General features: G+C 40.3%; 2 protein-coding genes across 2 annotated transcripts in view; both read right to left on the reverse strand.

Moving 5' to 3' along the window:
- LOC118416488 overlaps positions 1-4,570 on the reverse strand; it is a 12,165-nt gene extending 7,595 nt beyond the window's left edge. Inside the window, exons 1-5 of the mRNA XM_035821609.1 lie at positions 4,398-4,570; positions 2,540-2,644; positions 1,670-1,744; positions 1,319-1,408; positions 913-1,017 (exon numbers count right to left, since the gene is read on the reverse strand). Coding sequence (XP_035677502.1) covers positions 913-1,017; positions 1,319-1,408; positions 1,670-1,744; positions 2,540-2,644; positions 4,398-4,503 — 481 coding nt within the window. The 5' untranslated portion in view covers positions 4,504-4,570. The remainder of the gene's footprint in view (positions 1-912; positions 1,018-1,318; positions 1,409-1,669; positions 1,745-2,539; positions 2,645-4,397) is intronic.
- A 1,804-nt stretch (positions 4,571-6,374) lies between these two features.
- Positions 6,375-13,034, reverse strand: LOC118416489 (uncharacterized abhydrolase domain-containing protein DDB_G0269086-like). The gene is made up of 8 exons (XM_035821610.1): positions 12,858-13,034; positions 11,577-11,681; positions 10,944-11,018; positions 10,574-10,663; positions 10,098-10,202; positions 9,226-9,300; positions 8,186-8,281; positions 6,375-7,503 (listed from the first exon to the last, which is right to left on the reverse strand). Exons 1-8 carry the CDS (start codon positions 12,967-12,969, stop codon positions 6,653-6,655), a joined length of 1,509 nt encoding a protein of 502 aa, XP_035677503.1. The 5' UTR covers positions 12,970-13,034; the 3' UTR covers positions 6,375-6,652.
- Positions 13,035-19,021: the final 5,987 nt, after the last annotated feature.

A 19,021-nucleotide genomic window follows, 5' to 3' on the forward strand; every position in this document is an offset into this window, starting at 1 on the left:
ACGGTGAGTTTGAAATGCACACAGCTTCCTTCACACATCAGTGACGAGGGGTGACATAAGTTATCTGGCACCTACGACCCACTGTTGCAGTCACGTGCTTCTGACGTCACGTCCAGGAAGCTACAGCAGAAGGAAGCTTCCTCGTGCCTGCAAAGCTGGTGTGTTACGCCGAACGGCGGTTATACCGGCTATATATAGATACAGATACAGACGGGTCCATTCCGTGAACAAGTCCCAGCTCTTCCCGTGCGGTCTTCTACATAATGTAGTTTACCAACACATATGACCTTTCATACTAGTAAGGTTAAGGAAATCTTAAGGTATAAAACCGGAATGTATCTAGTCCTTCTTGAAGTGAAGGCATCACATCTCATACATTCATATTTCATTTTGAGCAATCAAACTGGGCCAAGTAAAAAGAAACATTCATACAAAGGTGTTTACACAATACACGTGCTTTCCCTCTCATAAACTCGCTCTTAATAAAATAGCATTTGAACAAGTAACAATGTAGTCGTTCAACCCTAAAACACTATACAACACTCTCAGCCAAACAAACATCCAAACAAACATCCAAACAAACAAAAACAGACCGCTGCAGTGCCGTAAAAAAAATCCAGGTGACCCATTTCAGAACTTGACCTCTGTTTTCACAACCGCTACTCACAAAGAAATTATGAAGATCCATCCACAGCTTGGGTTATGCTGTTGATATATACACAGACCCAGACAACAGCGACTCACGAAGACATTACCCTTCTTGGCGAAGGTAACTAATGAAGAGTATATCTCATCGCAGTACCAAATTAAAGTTTACAAAGGGGATACATGCACTCCATCTATAGCCATGTCTCTATAGGCTAGAGAAAAGCAATGATAATTTGAGTAACGTTAGAAATGCTTAGTACTAACCTTCCGTTTCTGGATCCCTTCCATCTTTGGTATCCTCAACGAGTTCCTCAAAAGCCTCCTCTTCTCCTTCGTTTAGTTGAAATGATTTTTGCAACTCTTCATTTGCTGAGAGAAGGAGTTATAGACAGAAATCAGAGTAGCGCTAGAAAGGCAAAATTTTAGTGCAAATGCAGGATATTTCCCAGTAATTTGCCTTTCGGCAAGATATTCGCACAAAATACTATGCCATTAGGATCGCCCCTGAGGCGTCGCCAAAATACCATTTTTTTCAACTTGATTCATTTATCAGCTTTATTAGCTTTCTGCAAAAATCGAAGAACCAAGAAATTAAATTTGTCTGTCTTTATTTACTTAATAAACAGATCCTAAAGATGATGATATATCCGGAGCACACTTTTTGGTTTACCTTCTTTTTCGCTCGCGTATATTTCTTCCGCAGCTCCGAAGACCTTTTCTGCTCTGTCCGGTCCCATATTACGAACAAAAACCATTCTTACTGGAAAAAACGTGGACAATAAGACTTAGTAGTAGCAAGACATTAAGAATGTACACAATCAAAGTTTTGAGATATAAACATGGCAGTTTTGCTTGCTCTAACATAGAAGGCCACTGAAATATTTTCAATTAAGTTCAACTTTCAAGAAAAAGAAGAAAGAAGAAGAAGAAGAAGACGACACCATCAAAGGCAACATATTTTATTCGGGAAATATAGATATATGCAGAGCAATGCGATAATATATTAATGACGGTCCCTTACTTCTTTCCATTTCCTCGTCGCTCATCGTTCTTAGTTTCCTCACGATTTCTTCAACCTGGAGTCGGAAAGTTATTTCTGCACGAAAAGATGTAAAATGTTATTTTCATAAAGGCTATATAGTACTTATTCAAGAAGTTATGGGAGTAAGATTGTCAAATGTAGTATGTGATTTATTCCTGTCCTATCCTACGAAGGAAATTATTATATTTCGAATTCGGGCCCCTTGCGACTTTTCTAGGTATTGCAGTAGAATTCCTGTTTTAATATCTTGTTTTCTATACAAGCTATGTTCATTAATTTTTGGTTCTTAGATTGTTTTATACTTCAAAACTTGCGTAATTAATGAGAAACGCTCCAATAAATTCATGGTAATGAATTCATACGAAGCATGCTAGTAATAGGCATAGCGAACCGCCCCAGTTTCCGCATTGGAACGCGACGCCGCGCGGTGCACAAATTTACTTTCAAACATATGCTACACGTAACCGCTCGGAAATTGCCGATAGAATTGTGCTGGCAATAATCTATGAAATATTTGCTATCAATCTGTGGTATTTGTTTTCCAAAATACGTAATGATAAGTGAGCTAAAAATCGGTAAAGTCGGATATACGGTCGAAAAAACCCTACGTTCCGCCGCCGAAAACGCGGCACCGGCCTGCGCCGCGGCCCCGCGGGAGTGCGTGTTTCAACTCAAAACCCGACGGACTTCCTGTACGACTAGACTTCTGGGAATTATATCATGTGAAAGGGGAAAGATCAAGGTTCACGTCGGTGATTGTGCAATCTTCGTACTAGTAAGAGACGTATTTCCATCGTGATGAAACATTACTTGGCGAAGGTATGGGGTCGTTGAACTCTAGTTACTTACCGTCTTGTTCAGGGTCAATGTTGTTCTCCTCGTCTTCTATCAGCTCTTTTGTTGCTTCCACTTCTGCATTGTCGAAGTGGAATCTTCTCCCTAGCACGGCCAGCACTGTTTGTGTTGAACAAAGAAGACGTTTGAAAATGAATGTAGGATCAAGTATGGCATCATTGTAAAGGGTTGTGAATAAGTTTTCCGGTGATACCTAGCACATTGAAGTAATAACTGATAGATCAAATTTGATTTTCTGAACTATTCAGGTTGTGTTTATGCAACGCTAGTTGCTATCCGCAGGGTGGCCTATATTTATTACCTTCGCCGAGAAGGTTATATTTTGGGTAGCGTTTGTGTGTGTGTGTGTGTGTGTGTGTGTGTGTGTAGAAGACCAGCATAACTCAAGAACCCCTAAATGGATTGTATTGATATTTGGTATGTGGGTAGGTCTTGATAATACCTAAAAATGATTAGATTTTGGGGCCCCTAGTGGCTTGTTATGGTACTGCAGTTTAACTTCCGGGTTTGATATCTCGAGTTCTGGATATGCTGTGGTCATGATTTTTGAGTGGTAGATAGCTCTTGGGGTAGAGAGTAAGTAGTGTAGTTTTGGGCCCCCTAGCGGCTTGTTTTGGAACTACAGGGGCCGGACAGTGTCAGATTTTGAAAGGGAATAACTCAAGAAGGAAGGGATTAACGGATCGTCACAATTTTTGGTATGTAGATAGCTCAAGTGATGCTTTATATAGTTAACTATTTATTATGCAAATTAAATCTAATTTGCATAGTTAATGAGGAAATCGTCTAAACCCGCTCCGTTCCATTAGAGGACTATTGCAACATTGGTAACATTGGTAAATGAGTAAGAGAAGAAGATATTGATAGATGAGCATTATGCAAATGAAGACCCAATTAGCATAATTAATGAGAAAATGCTATAATCCTATTGTGGTAAATGACAGGAATTTCTTACTTAGGGCATTTGTGAGTTATGAACAGGTGAACATCATTGATCTCTATTATGCAAATGAGGACATCATTTGCATAAAAATGAGGACATCATTTGCATAAAAATGAGGACCTCATTTGCATCAGAAAATGCGGTTAAACCATTCTTTCTTAACATATTGTGTAACTGGATTGAAGAGATGATTAACGAATATTATTTATACAAATTAGGATCTTATTTTCATAATTAACGAGAACCACAATTCAAACACTAGTTGTAAAGGTTAAAGTCATTTGGCGAAGGTAAAGGGTCATGGAACTCTAGTTTTATTTAAAACTGGGTATTTAGGGATATCAAGTTAACGGTCGGAGGTTTCAAATTGAACGTGACCTGTGAACCGTGACCGTGAACGGTTTGTGTCAATAGTATCCTGTGTATACATATCTCAAATAGAAGACATGTTGTAAACAATCCATAAACAGTCATTCGTACGGCTTTGCTATATTCTAGCTATTATAAGGAATCCTTAACATCAGAGCGTTATTTTCCGATAAATATTAATGTTCTTCTATAAAAGTTAGGTTTCATTGCCAATTTGAGGGGCGATAAGAAAAGTCTTGTTATGTATTCTTCGATATCTTGTAAACAATTGGCCTTCTTGGTGTGCTTATCGCCCCCCCCCCCCCGAAAATATTCAAGACGAAAGAAGTGTCTTTCGTGTAGGAAATACATCGGTAGGGTCTGCATATGGATCTAGCGAGGTCATTTGTTTTACAAACACACGATGCGTTATTCGCCACAAGTGGACTGAATTCTGCAAAAAGTCAGCTAATTACATTATCATTGATACACAATCTATTGGAAAATAACACTCCCTCCAAGAGTCTAGTACACCTTTGGAAGTAAGTAAGTCACACTTACGTCTGTTTTCCTTTCTTGAGGAGATGGACTCGTCGACAGCAGCCGGGAAACACTTCACTTCGAACATAAACCCCAAGAACAGAAAAACAAGTAAAGATGACGCCATTTTGTTTGAGACGGAGACACTGCGCGAAGATTCACTGGTCGTCAGGTGGATAGAAACCGGTTTTACGCGTTCGACCCAATTATAAAGCTTAAAGAAAGATGCAAATCAGTCACGGTGTCTGCACACCATTCTGCCATGTAGCCTGCGTTGCGGTTTTCGAACGGGGCTGTTTTCTTGGTGGGGGGGGGGGGTGGTTTGTGAAACTACCTTCCACGGCAAACTCCCTTCCTCGGCAAACTCCCTTCCTCGGCAAACTCCCTTTCCCGGTATATTAATATTATTATAAAGAGAACCTATATATAGCTACCCAATGTTGAAAATGTCGAACCAGTGCCCCCATCCTAAAATAAGATCCAGCCCTTCTGGGAGACTGCAAGGGAGGCTAATTCTGACAGTAAAACACGTCTTGCTTCCCTGGATTCCAGACTGTTTCCGGGGCCTATACAAGCCAACTCCTCGGCTATATGCCCAACATGCCCCCAAGGAAATTCTATATCAGGCCCCCTTAAGTTAAAACCTGATACCTGGTGGATATTATTGAGGTCGAGCCGGGGTCTGGTATCCAGGCTAACGTCTTGGGCGATGACAATATATTCTTTTAAGGCTAAAGTCACATTTCCAAACCGGGGCCCGGTTAGGAAATGTGACTTAGGCCTAATAGGGATAATTAGCAGTGTATATTGTATTAGTAACAAATGATCGGAACAAATAAAGCTAAGGATACTTAGAATTTGTGGGTGAAAAAGACAAAACAAGTGAATCTTGTGGATTAGTATTATTTCTGAAGCCAACAGGGTCCTCGTCAGTTCAGTTTTGAACTGAAAGAACGCTGATAAAAGTGAACTAGTGTTTCAGCTTTTGAAGAATAAATAATTGAGGCAGACAAGGGAATTTATATGTGTGACCTTTTATTGGTGAAAATCTGAAAGCGTAAGACGTATGATTAGCAGTGCATATGGCAGTGCAAACCTGCCCAAACCATATGATCCAAGGCATCAAACTTTTGACATCGAAATAATTCTTGCATAATATACCTTTTAGAACTATTGACTCATGATGCATGTTATCAGCAAATAGTCTGTAGCAACATTCTGGATTTGTTTCACATTGCATATTGTGTTTTGTTCGAACATTGCATAACTTTCATCTATTGTTACTTTATTAGCATAATTCCACTACTCACATCACAGTTGTCTTATACCGTCTAACGTTACCTAAGTTTGCCATACATTGTACCCGTTCTACAAATGTTGTGCAATAAACTTTGACTTGACTTGACTTGAACCATTTTTAGCATTGTCTTTCCCTTTATTATATTTATGGATCTCCATTTCCCTTAGAGTGATTTACTGGTCAACGAAGTACAGGCTATAGAGAAAAGAATACACACTTAGAACTGACACTAAGCACATACATGTATCACATATGAAAAATATAACCCTTCTCATATTATTTATTCACCTGACTGACAAATCAATCCCTTATGTGATTTAGGATCGGATATGCACCACTTTATTGTTATAAGATAGTTATGTATCTATTAATCCCACTCGTAAAGATTATCTTCCAATCTCCTTATCTGGGTCCCTTCATGGAAAATCTTTAAAAATCAACAATTACCCAAGTATAGACAACAATGTATAATGGCACCAAACGTAACATCTGAAAACTTGTTATACTACCTTCAGTGACAATTATCCATTAAGAGATGCATATGGTTAATAATACTTTTACAAATTCTCCTCGCCTTGGAGAGTAGAGAGGAGTAGAGTAAAGAGTAGAGTAGAGTAGAGTAGAGTAGAGTAGAGTAGAGTAGAGTAGAGTAGAGTAGAGTAGAGTAGAGTAGAGTAGAGTAGAGTAGAGTAGAGTAGAGTAGAGTAGAGTAGAGTAGAGTAGAATGGAGTAGAGTAGGGTAGATTTCTTCGATCTGCCAGGTAGGAGATTGCCATCATGTGCAAAAGCTACACCATGCCTTGTACTTGCAAACCCATTTTTGATTGAAATGACAGGTGACGTTTATCGGCACAATCCCTGCACATTCTACTAGCGACCAAAAAGCACTTTGTTTCTCTCATGTTCGCTGTCTATCAGACGTTTGATGCGGCCCCCATGTTCTCCATGGTCCCCTAGCGGATGCCGTCCAACAGGTTCAGTTCAGGCTGGTAGAAGTAGCAGTGCTGCTTGAATTCGAAACTGCGGTTGGTGCATCTGAAGTATTTTCCCACTTTGTAGGAGATCCCCCGATGGATGAATTTTCCGAGATAGTGATCATGAGGTTAGTTTGTGCCGTGGAGGTGGTGTTTGCTATATTTTTGACGGACGCCATTGAACTGTCGACGTCTTTCCCTGCTGGGGTGGTGGTGATGACACTGATCACTGGAGTTGGCGCTGCTGGAATATTATCCACGTTACTAAGTGTGACGTTAGCTTCAGTTTTTATTGTCTCACGGCCAATATCAGTGATATTTCCATCATCGTTGACCTCTATTGATGTGCTTTCTATCGATGTCTCCGTCAGTGCTTGAGTAGGGGTTGCATCTGTAGCCGGGTCTTCAGGAGAATTTATATCTGCATTTACAGACTGTGCTGGAACAGGGCTTGCACCTGCAGACTGTTCTTGAACAGGGTTTGCACCTGCAGTCTGGTCTTGAACAGGGTTTGCACCTGCAGTCTGTGCTGCAACAGGGTTTGCACCTGCAGATTGAGCTTGAACAGGGTTTGCACCTGCAGACTGAGCTTGAACAGGGTTTGCACCTGCAGACTGTGCTGGAGCAGGATTTGCACCTGCAGACTGTGCTTGGGTAAAATCTGCACCTGCAGCCTGTGCCGAATTAGAGTTTTCAAATTCTTCCACGCCGTTGTCTGTGTCATTGCCTTCACTTCTCTCATCATACACGTCCACATGTAACTCACCCCAAAACACCTTGTTTTCCTGATCGTCAGCTACCCTGTCGACTTTCTCCTTGGCTAAGCTGATGCCATTGTCTCCGGTCGGGTTCGCTGAAAAATTGCATGAATATGGTCATACATATGTAGATAAAAGTCCTTCCCGCAACAAATGGTGCATCGGGCGGCGACCATTTCCGTTTTTGTAGCCCTGAGCCACACAATGTTTGTGCAATCATTACAGCAGGATGCTAGTCTACTGGCAGTGGCATATGTTCAACTTCCATATTCTTTTTCAAACGCTGAGTGCTGAGCAGAGAAAGCAGTATGTAACACGTTTAACGTCTATAGTATGACTTAGTTGGTGATCGTATTCATGACATATCGACTGCAAGGTGAAAACTCTACCCACTCGGCATTTGTAGAATGATGCAAAAATAAATGAGCTTCTAGGTCGAGTACAGCTTCTCGCCGCTATATGTAGCCGATGTAGGCGGCGCTTTTGCGGCGATACCACAATCCTAAACGTGGCTGAGTTTGTATCCCCCACGTCCTGCTTCATTACTGGAGTTGACTTTCTTATCCAGACCTCCTCCTTTATCCACCGGTGTTTCCCCTGTCTTAGGAGCCCCCCGCCCCTCCCAAAAGTGTTCTCGCCACAAAAGAAGCTCTGAGGAAGATGTCTGACAGTTTTCTAAACGTAAGCAGGTAAGAACCAACAGTTCCTGAACAAGAATTCTCCAACATTCTATATTCTACATATCAGATGACATTATTTTCGAACTCATTTTCTTACCTTCTAATGTCTTAATTTCCTCCTGGATCTTAATGATTTCTTGGAATATCCAGGCTGCGTCCTCCGATCCGAATTCTAGCTCCACCAGGTCTCTAACTGTATGTATGTAACGATTATGAAACATTTAGTGTTTGGTACATAGGTACATGTAGATAGATAGATAGATAGATAGATAGATAGATGTCTTCATTGAATCCTCACAGTGACACACATGGCATTGATTCACGATCAATATTATGTTCCAACGGAAAAACAACAAAGTCATGGAATAAAAGTACAAGAGTTTGTTCAAAATTTCATATGTTGCATGCCATGTGTCAGGGGAGGGGCTTACAAATAGAATTTAGCACCCACTACATGGTTAAGCCATGGAAAACAATCACTTAAAAACACATTTACCTACATTTCAAACCTCAAGTTTTTACCCCCACTGCAAAGCTGAATTTGTCAGGTTTATTTTGGTTAAAAAAGCCCGAGTTCAACTCCGGCATCTTAATGAGCTACATCCAGAAGTTTGTCATCATACCCGGATTTTACCCCCTATCCTAATTGACCAGTCCAATCTCATTGCAATAACATGGAGGTCAACTGAAGGTCAAAGCATGCCAAAGGTCACAATTTTTGGCAAAATTTAAAAGATATACATGCTTCAGTCCTTCTAGCAGAAATTCCGACTGTTATGATCAAAATTTGCACAGGGAAAAAAATAAAAATAAATCATTAATAAAAAAAAATATATATATATATAATAAAATAAAAATAAAAATAAATCAACAGGCTAACTGCACGTTATGCGCAGATCCGGAAAAGAACTCCCTCTCCTACATAGTCTGCAACATTCATAATATGAAGCCATTGTAAATTTTGCAGATATACTATGCTTAGTTGCAAATAGACTTTTTTCTTATTACTGATTTTCTTTCGTCTGTTATATGTTATCTAGTATTTCATTGCACAGTAACTACTCGTTTAGTTGTTATCCATTATTTGAAAGAATATTTGAGAGAAAGGCATGCTAATATGCATTTCAATTTACGTACATCTCTCTTTCTGCTCCGGGGACAGTTGGTCATATCCATCTGCCAGTTCATAAAGTCCGAGCTTGAACTCCATATCTGTTGGAGGCAATGGAATGTTAAGGTAATACGCATGCACAGAAGACTATACTTTAACTAACCAGCACTGAAAGAGTCTTGTTCACTGCAGATTCCTGGACATAACATCGGAAGCACGTGACTGTAGGTACCAGATAACCTATGTCACCCCCCGTCTCTGTTCGGCGTTGGATGGTGAGTTCGAGTGTACACAGCATCTTTCACTCCTAGATCTTCTGACGAGGAGTGACATGGGATGTCTGGCACCTATGACCCATTGTTGCAGTCACGTGCTTCTGGCGTCACGTCCAGGAAGCTACAGTAGACGGGTCCATTCCGTGAACAAGTCCCAACTCTTTCAGTGTTGGTTAGATAGAGTTTAGTCTTCTGCATAATGTACTTAAGCAGCACAGATGAACTTTACAAGAAGGTTAAGAAAAACCGGAGCGTATCTAGTCTTCCTTCAGGTGAAGGCATCACAGCTCATACATTCACTCTTCATCGCCAGAAAAAGAAGATCCTTCCACAGCTTTCAGTGTTATGCTGTTGACATACATACAAACCGACACCAATGGATGGAGTGCGTGTATTTCATTTGTAAACTAGAATTTAGCACTGCTAGAAGGTATCTAATCCAGAGTATCTCCTCGCAGTGCTAAATTCTAGTTTACAAATGAAATACAGGCACTCCATCCATAGCCATGTCTCTATAGGGTACCTTACCTTCCCTCACATGACCACGACTACGATGAAAGAGCCATGATATGATGATAGGGTATAGAGAAAACAATGATATTTTGAGTAACGTTAGAAATAACCTTCAGTTTCGGGATCCCTTCCATCTTTGGTATCCTCAACGAGTTCCTCAAAAGCCTCCTCTTCTCCTTCGTTTAGTTGAAACGATTTTTGCAACTCTTCATTTGCTGGGGGAAGGATTTGAAGACTGAAATAAGAGTGATGCTAGGGATGCAAAATTTTCATGAAAATGCAGAATATACCCACCACCACCAAACTAGACAGACAGCATTTTCCGGAAAATGCAGGATGCTTTCCTCCCAGTGATTTTCCTTTCGTCAAGCTATTCACACACTATGCTATAACATTAGGATCGCTCCTGAAGCGTCGCCAACAAATTACCATAATTTATTCAACTTGATTCATTTATCAGTTTTATAAACTTTCTGCAAAAATCCGAGAACCAATAAATAAAGTTAAGTGTGTCTTTATTTACTTCTAATTCTGAACAGATCCTTATAAAGATGATAATATATCCGGAGCAAACTTTTCGGTTTACCTTCTTTTTCCCTCGCAAATATTTCTTCTGCAATTCCAAAGACCTCTTCTGCCCTGTCCGGCCCCATATTACGAACAAAAACCATTTTTACTGGAAAAAATTGAATTTGAGACTTAGTGTTAACAAGACATCAAGTATATACACAATCAACATTTTGAAATACAAACTTGGCGATTTTGTTTGCTCTAACATAGAAGGTCACTGAAATATTTTCAAGTTTAACTTTCAGTTCAGAACTTAAGTTCAAGAAAAGGGAGACGAAGAAGAAGAGGAAAGGAAGAAGAAGAAGAGAACACCATCAAAGACAATATATTTCTCTTCGCGGAAATATAAAGATTGTCAAAGCAATGCGATTATGAAGGTCACTTACTTCTTTGCATTTCCTCCTCGCTCATCGTCCTTAGTTTTCTCACAATTTCTTCAACCTGGAGCCGGAAAATTATTTCTGCACGAAAGGATACAATGTGTTAGCTTCATAAATTCTATATAGTATATATGTCTGATATAGTTCAAAATAGATAAAATGTTAGTGGGTTAGCAGCATAACTCACGAATTTATGGAAGTTAAGATTATTAGGAAATTTGGTGAATTGTCATCATTTTTACCCTTAAGGTAACTTCGACGGAGAACAAAGGTAGAGGCTTGTTGGTTATGCAAATAAGGACTGATTTGCATACTTGACGAGAGAAATTCATACTTCAATTGTATTAAAAGAGCTTCATATTCATTACATACGTAATTTATTCTAGAGGAACATAGATAATGCAAAACATGAAAATTGTATCATATTTTACAAAACATATGACAACATACTAGTATCCATGCCTGTGTTACGAGTAGATTAAGATTGATATCATCATTGCTAATAAGAGACTTTTTACATGTCATTTGCGCTGCAATGAAACATAACTTGAGTTTCTTGTTCTGTACTGTTTGGGTACCAGGTTACAGATACAGATACAGATGCAGAAGGTATGGGGTCGTTGAACTCTAGTTACTTACCGTCTTGTTCAGGGTCAATGTTGTTCTCCTCATCTTCTATCAGATCCTTTGTCGCTTCCACTTCTTCACTGTTGAAGTGGAATCTTCTCCCTAGTACGGTCAGCACTGTTTGGTGTAAATAAACAAGACGTTTGAAATTGAATGTAGGATCTAGTATGTTATCATCGTAAAGGGCTGTACATAAGTTTTCCAGGGATACCTAGGGCTGCGTATTGAAGTAATAAATGATATATGATTGATGATTGATCAAATCTGATGTTCTGAACTAATCAGGTTTAGTTTGCGTCACTGAAGGCCAGTTCACCTATATCCATGGGTATCCTATATCTGTTTTATCTAAAAACAGGATATTTAGGGATATCCATTCAACGACCGGTGGTTTCAAGATGCAATGTTTTCAACATTTTTCAAAATATTTAATACCCTGTTTTCTTAAAACAGCGGATATAGGTTACCCCGGGAATAAAGGTTAACCAGCGTCCCAACGCTGCTGTACCTTTGTGCCGGCGCACTCGCTCAGTGCACATCGCCAACTTAAATGATTCTACAACGGTTTGTGTCAACATTATCCTGTCTATGCATATCTCAAATTGAGAACTGCTTGAGATTATTTATTCGATATTTATTCGAGGTCATGTTGCAAACAAGCCATGGGTACTCATTCGTCTGGCTGTGCAATTCTAGCTATTTATTTATCAAAGCTCACAGAAAATGATCTGAGAGGTGTGGGGAACAGGATTTATACGTCCTTTACAAGACCCACACCTCCAGCAACAGTTAAAAACTAACTATAAACTATAGCAAATAGGCAAATAAAAGCTAAGTACATAATATAGCGATATTCTAACATAAAACAGCAAATACAAAATAATATCCAAGTTTAAGGAGTTCTTAACAAGATTGTTATTTTTCGATAGATATCAATATGTAGCTGACAATGCCTGACAAAAGTTAGGTTACCAAACCAATTGGAGGGGCGTTAAGAAAAACACCTTGTTATGTTTGTTGTTTGGTATCTTGTGAACAATTGGCCTTTTTTATGTGATTTTCGCCCCTAATTTATGCCAAGGGAAGTATGTATACCTTTAAGTAATGCATGGGTAGGGTCTGTATGGGTTTAGTGAGGTCATATTCCTTTACAAACGTTGCGTAAATCATCACAAGTGGACTAAATTCTGCAAAAAGTAAGCTAAATTTTTTACATTGATACATAATTCATCGGAAAATAATACTACCTTCTGGAGTTTAGTACACCATTAAAATGAAGTAAGTCACACTTACGTCTATTTTCCTTAAAGTTTCTTGAAGAGATGGACTCGTTGACAGCAGCCGGGAAACACTTCACTTCCAACATAAACCCCAAGAACAGGAGAACAAGTAAGGGTGACGCCATTTTGTTTGAGACGGAGACACTGCAGGGTTACTTGGAAGACTCACTGGTCTGGCGGATAGAAACCGGTGTGACGAGTCTGAAACATTTACATAACAATATGCAAATCAGCCTCAGTGGCTGTACACCATTCTGCGAGTGGTAGACGCCTTGCAATTGGTAGCTAGGACTCCAGACTGTTTCCAGGGCCTATACAAGCAGACCCTACGGGGCCTTAGAGGTGGTATCAAAGCTGGCCAAGGGGTATAGCCAGCACCGGTGCCCGTTTGACTCCCTTTCGCCGCGGCTATCTCCTTTTGGCCGGCTATACTCCTTGGCCAGCTTTGACTATCTCTAAGGCACCGTAGGGTCTGCTTGGAGGCTAGGCCCAACATACCTCAAGTGAGAAATCCTGGAATTTAATAGACCCTGATAACCTACACGATGGATATTATTGGGATCGGGCCGTGGCCTGGTATCCAGGGTAACGCCTAGGGCGATAACAATTTAGTCTTTTCACACTGCTAAACCCCTATAAGGCCTACGTCACATTTCCAAACCGGGGCCCTGCCGGGCAGCTTTCGGGAACAAAAAATATTATACATATATAAAAGACACCAAACTTCACAAGACGTAAAGAGAATAGTCATCAGGGCATTATTTGTGTATGTTTTACGTATACATTCCAATTTTTCGTTTCCACAAACAGCCCGGCCTGGCACCGGTTTGGAAGTATGACGTTGTCCATAACAGGGGTTATGCGCATAGTAATTAGTAGCAAGTGATCGGAACCAATAAACAAATGGAAAAAAAACGGTACGGACACTAAGTAACATAAACAACTGAATTTCGTAGGTTAGTATTATTTCTGAAGCTAATTGTTTTGAACTGGGAAAGAATCCCCGCCTCCGCCACATCAGGCTCAAGTACAACAGATAAACGTTACTATCATGGAAGCTCATCCGTGTTGGTAGTAATCACGTATACCTTTGTGTTGGAAGAAAGTTTAGCATTGTACTAAGTAAGATAAACGTTACCTTGCTGATAAAGATGAACTAGTGTGTCAGCTTTTGCAAGAATAATGAATTGAAACAGACATGGGAATTTATATGTGTTATTTTTATTGGTGAAAACTGCAAAGCGTAAGACGTATGGCAAACCCATCAAAAATATGTAATCCTTCCAAGGCATCAAGTCTTTGACATTGAAAGAATTCTTACAGAATATACCTTTTAGAAATGTTGAATCATGGACCATTTTTAACCTGCTCTTTCCTTTTATTTATATGTCTATTGATCTCCCTTGCCTTCAGAGTGATTTGCTGGTAAACGGATTGAAGTACAGATTATCTAGAAAAAAGTTACACATTCAGAACTGACACTTAACACATACATGTATGGCGTATGCAAGATGTGATCCTTCTCAAATAGTTTATACAGCAGTTTTACATATCAATCACTGACGTGATTTAGGATCAGATATGCAACGTTTTATTGTTAAGATATTTATATATGTATTCATCCCACTCATAAAGAGTGTCTTCCAATCTCCTTATCCGGGTCTCTTAATGAGGAAGCTTTTAACAGTGACAGTTAAAAGTACAGACAACAATATATAATATTATGCCCATTATCAAGTTATGAGAAGTACATGTACATGTTAGGTCAGCATTCAACGTAACAATTGAAAACTAGTTACAATACCTTTAGTGACATTTGGCCATTAAGAGATGCTTATTATGCTTAGTAATACCCTAAAATGACTTCTAATTCACACATTCTTCTCCCCTTAAAAAAAGAGTAGCGTTTAGAGTAGAGGAGTGTACAGTAAAGTAGAGAAGAGAAGATAAAGGAAGAGATGAGAAGAGAACAGTAGAGAAGAGTAGAGTAGAGTAGAGTAGAGTAGAGTAGGTAGAGTAGAGTAGAGTAGAGTAGAGTAGAGTAGAGTAGAGAAGAGTACAGTAGAGTAGAGTAGAGTAGGTAGAGTAGAGTAGAGTAGAGTAGAGTAGAGTGGGTAGAGTAGAGTAGAGTAGAGTAGAGTAGAGTAGAGTAGAGCAGAGTAAGGTAGAATAGAGAATAGAAGAGAAGAGATGATAACAGTAGAGAAGATAATCTAGAAGAGATTAGAAGAGAATAGAACAGTAGAGAAGAGTAGAATAGAGTAGAGTAGAGTAGAGTAAAGTAAAGTAGAATAGAGAATAGAATAGAAGAGAAGATATGATAACAGTAGAGAAGATAATCTAGAACAGATGAGGAGAGAAAAGAACAGTAGGGAAAAGTAGAATAGAGTAAAGTTCATTTCTTCGGCTAGGGAAGAGTCCTGGGATTGATATCATGTGAAAAAGCTGATTGAATCTGCAATACACTTGCAAACCTCATACATTGAAAACTTACGAGCTTTTACTAACAGGTGATGTTTATTGGCGCAATCCCTGTAACACGTTCTACTAGGGAGCATAAAGCACTCTGTTTCTCTCATGTTTGTTGTCGATCAGGCGAAGGATGCGACCACGCATTCTATAGGTGGCTAGTTGAGGGATGCCGTCCAACAGGTTCAGTTCAGGCAGATAGAAATGAGGCAGACGTCTGTCTCGCAGACAGGAGTCGATCCTGTGGAAATAATCACTGAGATTACACGGATGACAGCAGGATGTCTTAAACGACACTATGCGAAGCTCTTCACGTAACACCGTGGTTTCAGGGGGTTGAATAAGTGCTGACCAACCAGAAATACATGGATCCCCCTAATGCTACGGTACCATTTGTACAGGGCGTAGCTATATAGCCGCGGTTAGGAGCTTCGAAGCCACACATTTGTCCCAGTGGATTGCGGGATATATATATAGGGGTACCCCTAAATGTATTCAATGGCAGGTCACAGATTCCATTTGTCGCCTGGTCCCTGGTTGATTTTAACTGCAAGTTACAAGACATAAAGGGTCCCGGCCGTGCCCCAAGATAGTCTGGTAGCGGAAGGGTGTTCCAAGTGGCCACGTAGGGGTCACGCCAATAAGCGCAGAAAAACAGCACATAAACTACCCGGAGGGAACCCTTTTTCGAAATAGGACCGTAGCATAAGTGCACGCGGCATCAGAGGTTCCCGTGTAGTAGGAAATTTGCATGTTTTGCGTGTTATGAACTACAAATCTTTAGCTATTGCCAGTGTTGAATTTGAACTTTGACGTCACAAAAGGACAGATAATAAAGAGACAAACGGCACTTTGCTTGCATTGCTACATGCCAAACATGCTACAAACGTCTCAAGAACAAAGATGTATGTACATGTAGCGAAGCTTAATTCAGTACATTAATTCTATTATGATCGAGGAACGACTAACCTCCTCAGTAGGTCCATGAAACGCTCGCCCATCTTGCTGCTCTGCCATTGGTCCTCTTCTTGACACATGCGCAGCACGACTGTCTTCAGGTGAAAGGACGTAAAGTCGCCCAGACCTGGTTCCACCCGGAAGATGCTCTTCAGGATACGGAGGCAAGCACGACGGCACTCGTTGTCCCCGTCAATCCTGAACAAAATTGATTGATTTTCAATGTCCACGTACATAGTTCATTTTGTGTCGGTTACAGTACAAAACACGTAAGCACAAAACACTGCAAAGAAGCCTTTCAGTTCGCAAACTACAAAAGATCATCCAAGTTTAAGTTCTTGCTAGTACAAGAGGGGAAATGAGTTTTTCCACGATGGACGTAATACTATATACTTGATATGCAGCCTTACAAACTTAATTTACAACGCAGTCACATTCGACGTAGGTCGTACGATTTTGTTGTAGTACTTTTAAGCAGACTGTGACGAAACCAACCGCCTTTAAGGATGTATGTACGTGCAGCCTGCAGGACCATATCCCAAGGATGTCTTTAGTTTGCGATCGCGTGACGTCGATTGTACGACACATGGGATAGGCTCGTACGTAGAAGTGGATATTTACAGTGGCGCGTTGGGTTGCAGCTTTCTCCATGCAGACAGACAAGTATCAAAGGGTTTCTAGAAGTATAAGTCACATCTGACCTTGCTATCATGCTGGTTTCGTTGACGGAGAATGACTGTCTCCACAGCATGGCAGGATCGCACGCCAGGGACCAGTCCGGAGGTTTGGCGACGTAGTACGTCTGCTGATCCAGCTGGATACTGAAGACTATGTCCACGTCAATGGACAAGCCATTCTTTTCCTTTATATTAAGCTTTCAGAGAAGGAAAATGAAACAGTCACTTTCATGTGCGCTAATCGTATACTTGATTAGAGGTCAATGCTACAACTATATACAAGGCTTGAAACTATGATATTTACCGATGAGTGACTTAAGCTTAAGCATGTTGCTACTATGACATATGCAAAATAATTCTGGCAAAGCCTGCAATAACTGACAACTCCAATGTTTTCAGAAATGACAATAGAACCTAATATGACCCAAAGTTTTAGAACACAAATATAACCGAATGCATTAGACTGAGTACACAGTTTCCAGTAACGTTACGAGTTATTCTGATAGAAATAGAGGCTTTTTACCATTATGGCCGGCCCGTGTCGATAGACCCGTATCGAAACAGGATTCCAGGCTGAAGTGGATAACTGTAAAATTTCATTCCATGTGAGATACCCAAGTTATACCTTTACATGCAGCTATTCCAAAGCCCAAACGTTTTCTATCTATATCACAAAAAGTGGTAATGGTATGCACTTTTATTAGATATGTAAACTTTGAAACGTACGAACTTGTCTTTAATTCTTTTTGAAATGATAAACAAATGGAAGATGATGAGTTTGAGGACTCAATCGACATACCACACAAACACTTTCATCTATCAGGTGGACTCACCTTGTTGACACCTTTCTGCACAAGTCCATAGAACCAGTCGAGCATCTTTCTCGGGTTGATGTTTTGGTATTGGTCAAGACTCTGGGAGAACCGGTGACCGGTGAAATGTTGTTGGCTGACTCGAAGTCTTGCATAGCCGGGTGTCATCTCCTCGCTTTCGATGTCCCTCGATCCGTCAGTCACAATCATGACGTCAAACTCATCAGGCTCACCAACTTTCGTGCCCTCATACATGCTGCCCGTGCACTCTATCCGGGAAGGTTTGGTCCCAGGTGGCTTGTCGCGGTCAATTTCTGCAATGACATCATCAGCTATGGCTCCGATGAAGATGCTAACTAACTCTACTGCATGCTTCGTTTCTTCGGCACCGAGCTTGATCTTGTCGTGGTACATCTCCAATTGCTCCGCAAGCGGCAAGTGTTGGAACGAGGCAGGTGCTGCAATACTTTTTACCTGCCCTACGTGCACCATGGTTCCTCCCTTGATGAGGACCAGCTGATCTGCGAGCTGGCCATGGAGCGGCAAATCTTCGAACCTCTGTGAGGGCCCTTTGTATCGGCGAAGGGCAACCGATTGTTTTGCATGCCTCTCTTGCTCGGCATCAAATCTAACTCGATATTCGTGATACCTGTACGGGACAAAGGTCAATGTATCAGGGTGGTAACTGTAACGTGATATTTATATTGATATTGCTAAAGATAGAATCAGTCTTCTCCGAGCTTGTTTAAAGCCATTTTTTTACCATAAAGTCTTGTACGTGCACTAATGAGAATCCTGAAGTTTATCTATTTATTTATTTATTGGTTTGGCTGTTCAGCACGCACAGCCAGGGCTGCCCAACTAGCCTGTGGCTGTTACAAAGGCCTAGCCCTGCTGACAAAAACACAGACAATACAAATGGAATTGGACAAGGACAGTATACTTATCAATAACAATATTCTAAGCACAAAAAGAGTTTTTGAATTTTATCTATGTAATTTCCTGTCTTTGAATTTCTTGGAGCAATCAATAAGAGCAATATTCTTTCCCGTGGAAAATGCATACACAGTTGACTGGTGATAGTCATTCAAAACAAATCAACGGGCGACTTTCTTTTCCCCACATATAGAAGGAATCTATTTGTAATACAACCTACCTACAACGTGCCTATCAAGTAAACGAGCAAACGTAACACATATAACACATATGTACAAATAGTGATTTTTGTGGTAGTGTACTCTGACCTTTGGTCTCCATAGCTG

Source organism: Branchiostoma floridae, chromosome 5 (assembly GCF_000003815.2).
Source record: "Branchiostoma floridae strain S238N-H82 chromosome 5, Bfl_VNyyK, whole genome shotgun sequence".
NCBI lineage: Eukaryota > Metazoa > Chordata > Leptocardii > Amphioxiformes > Branchiostomatidae > Branchiostoma > Branchiostoma floridae.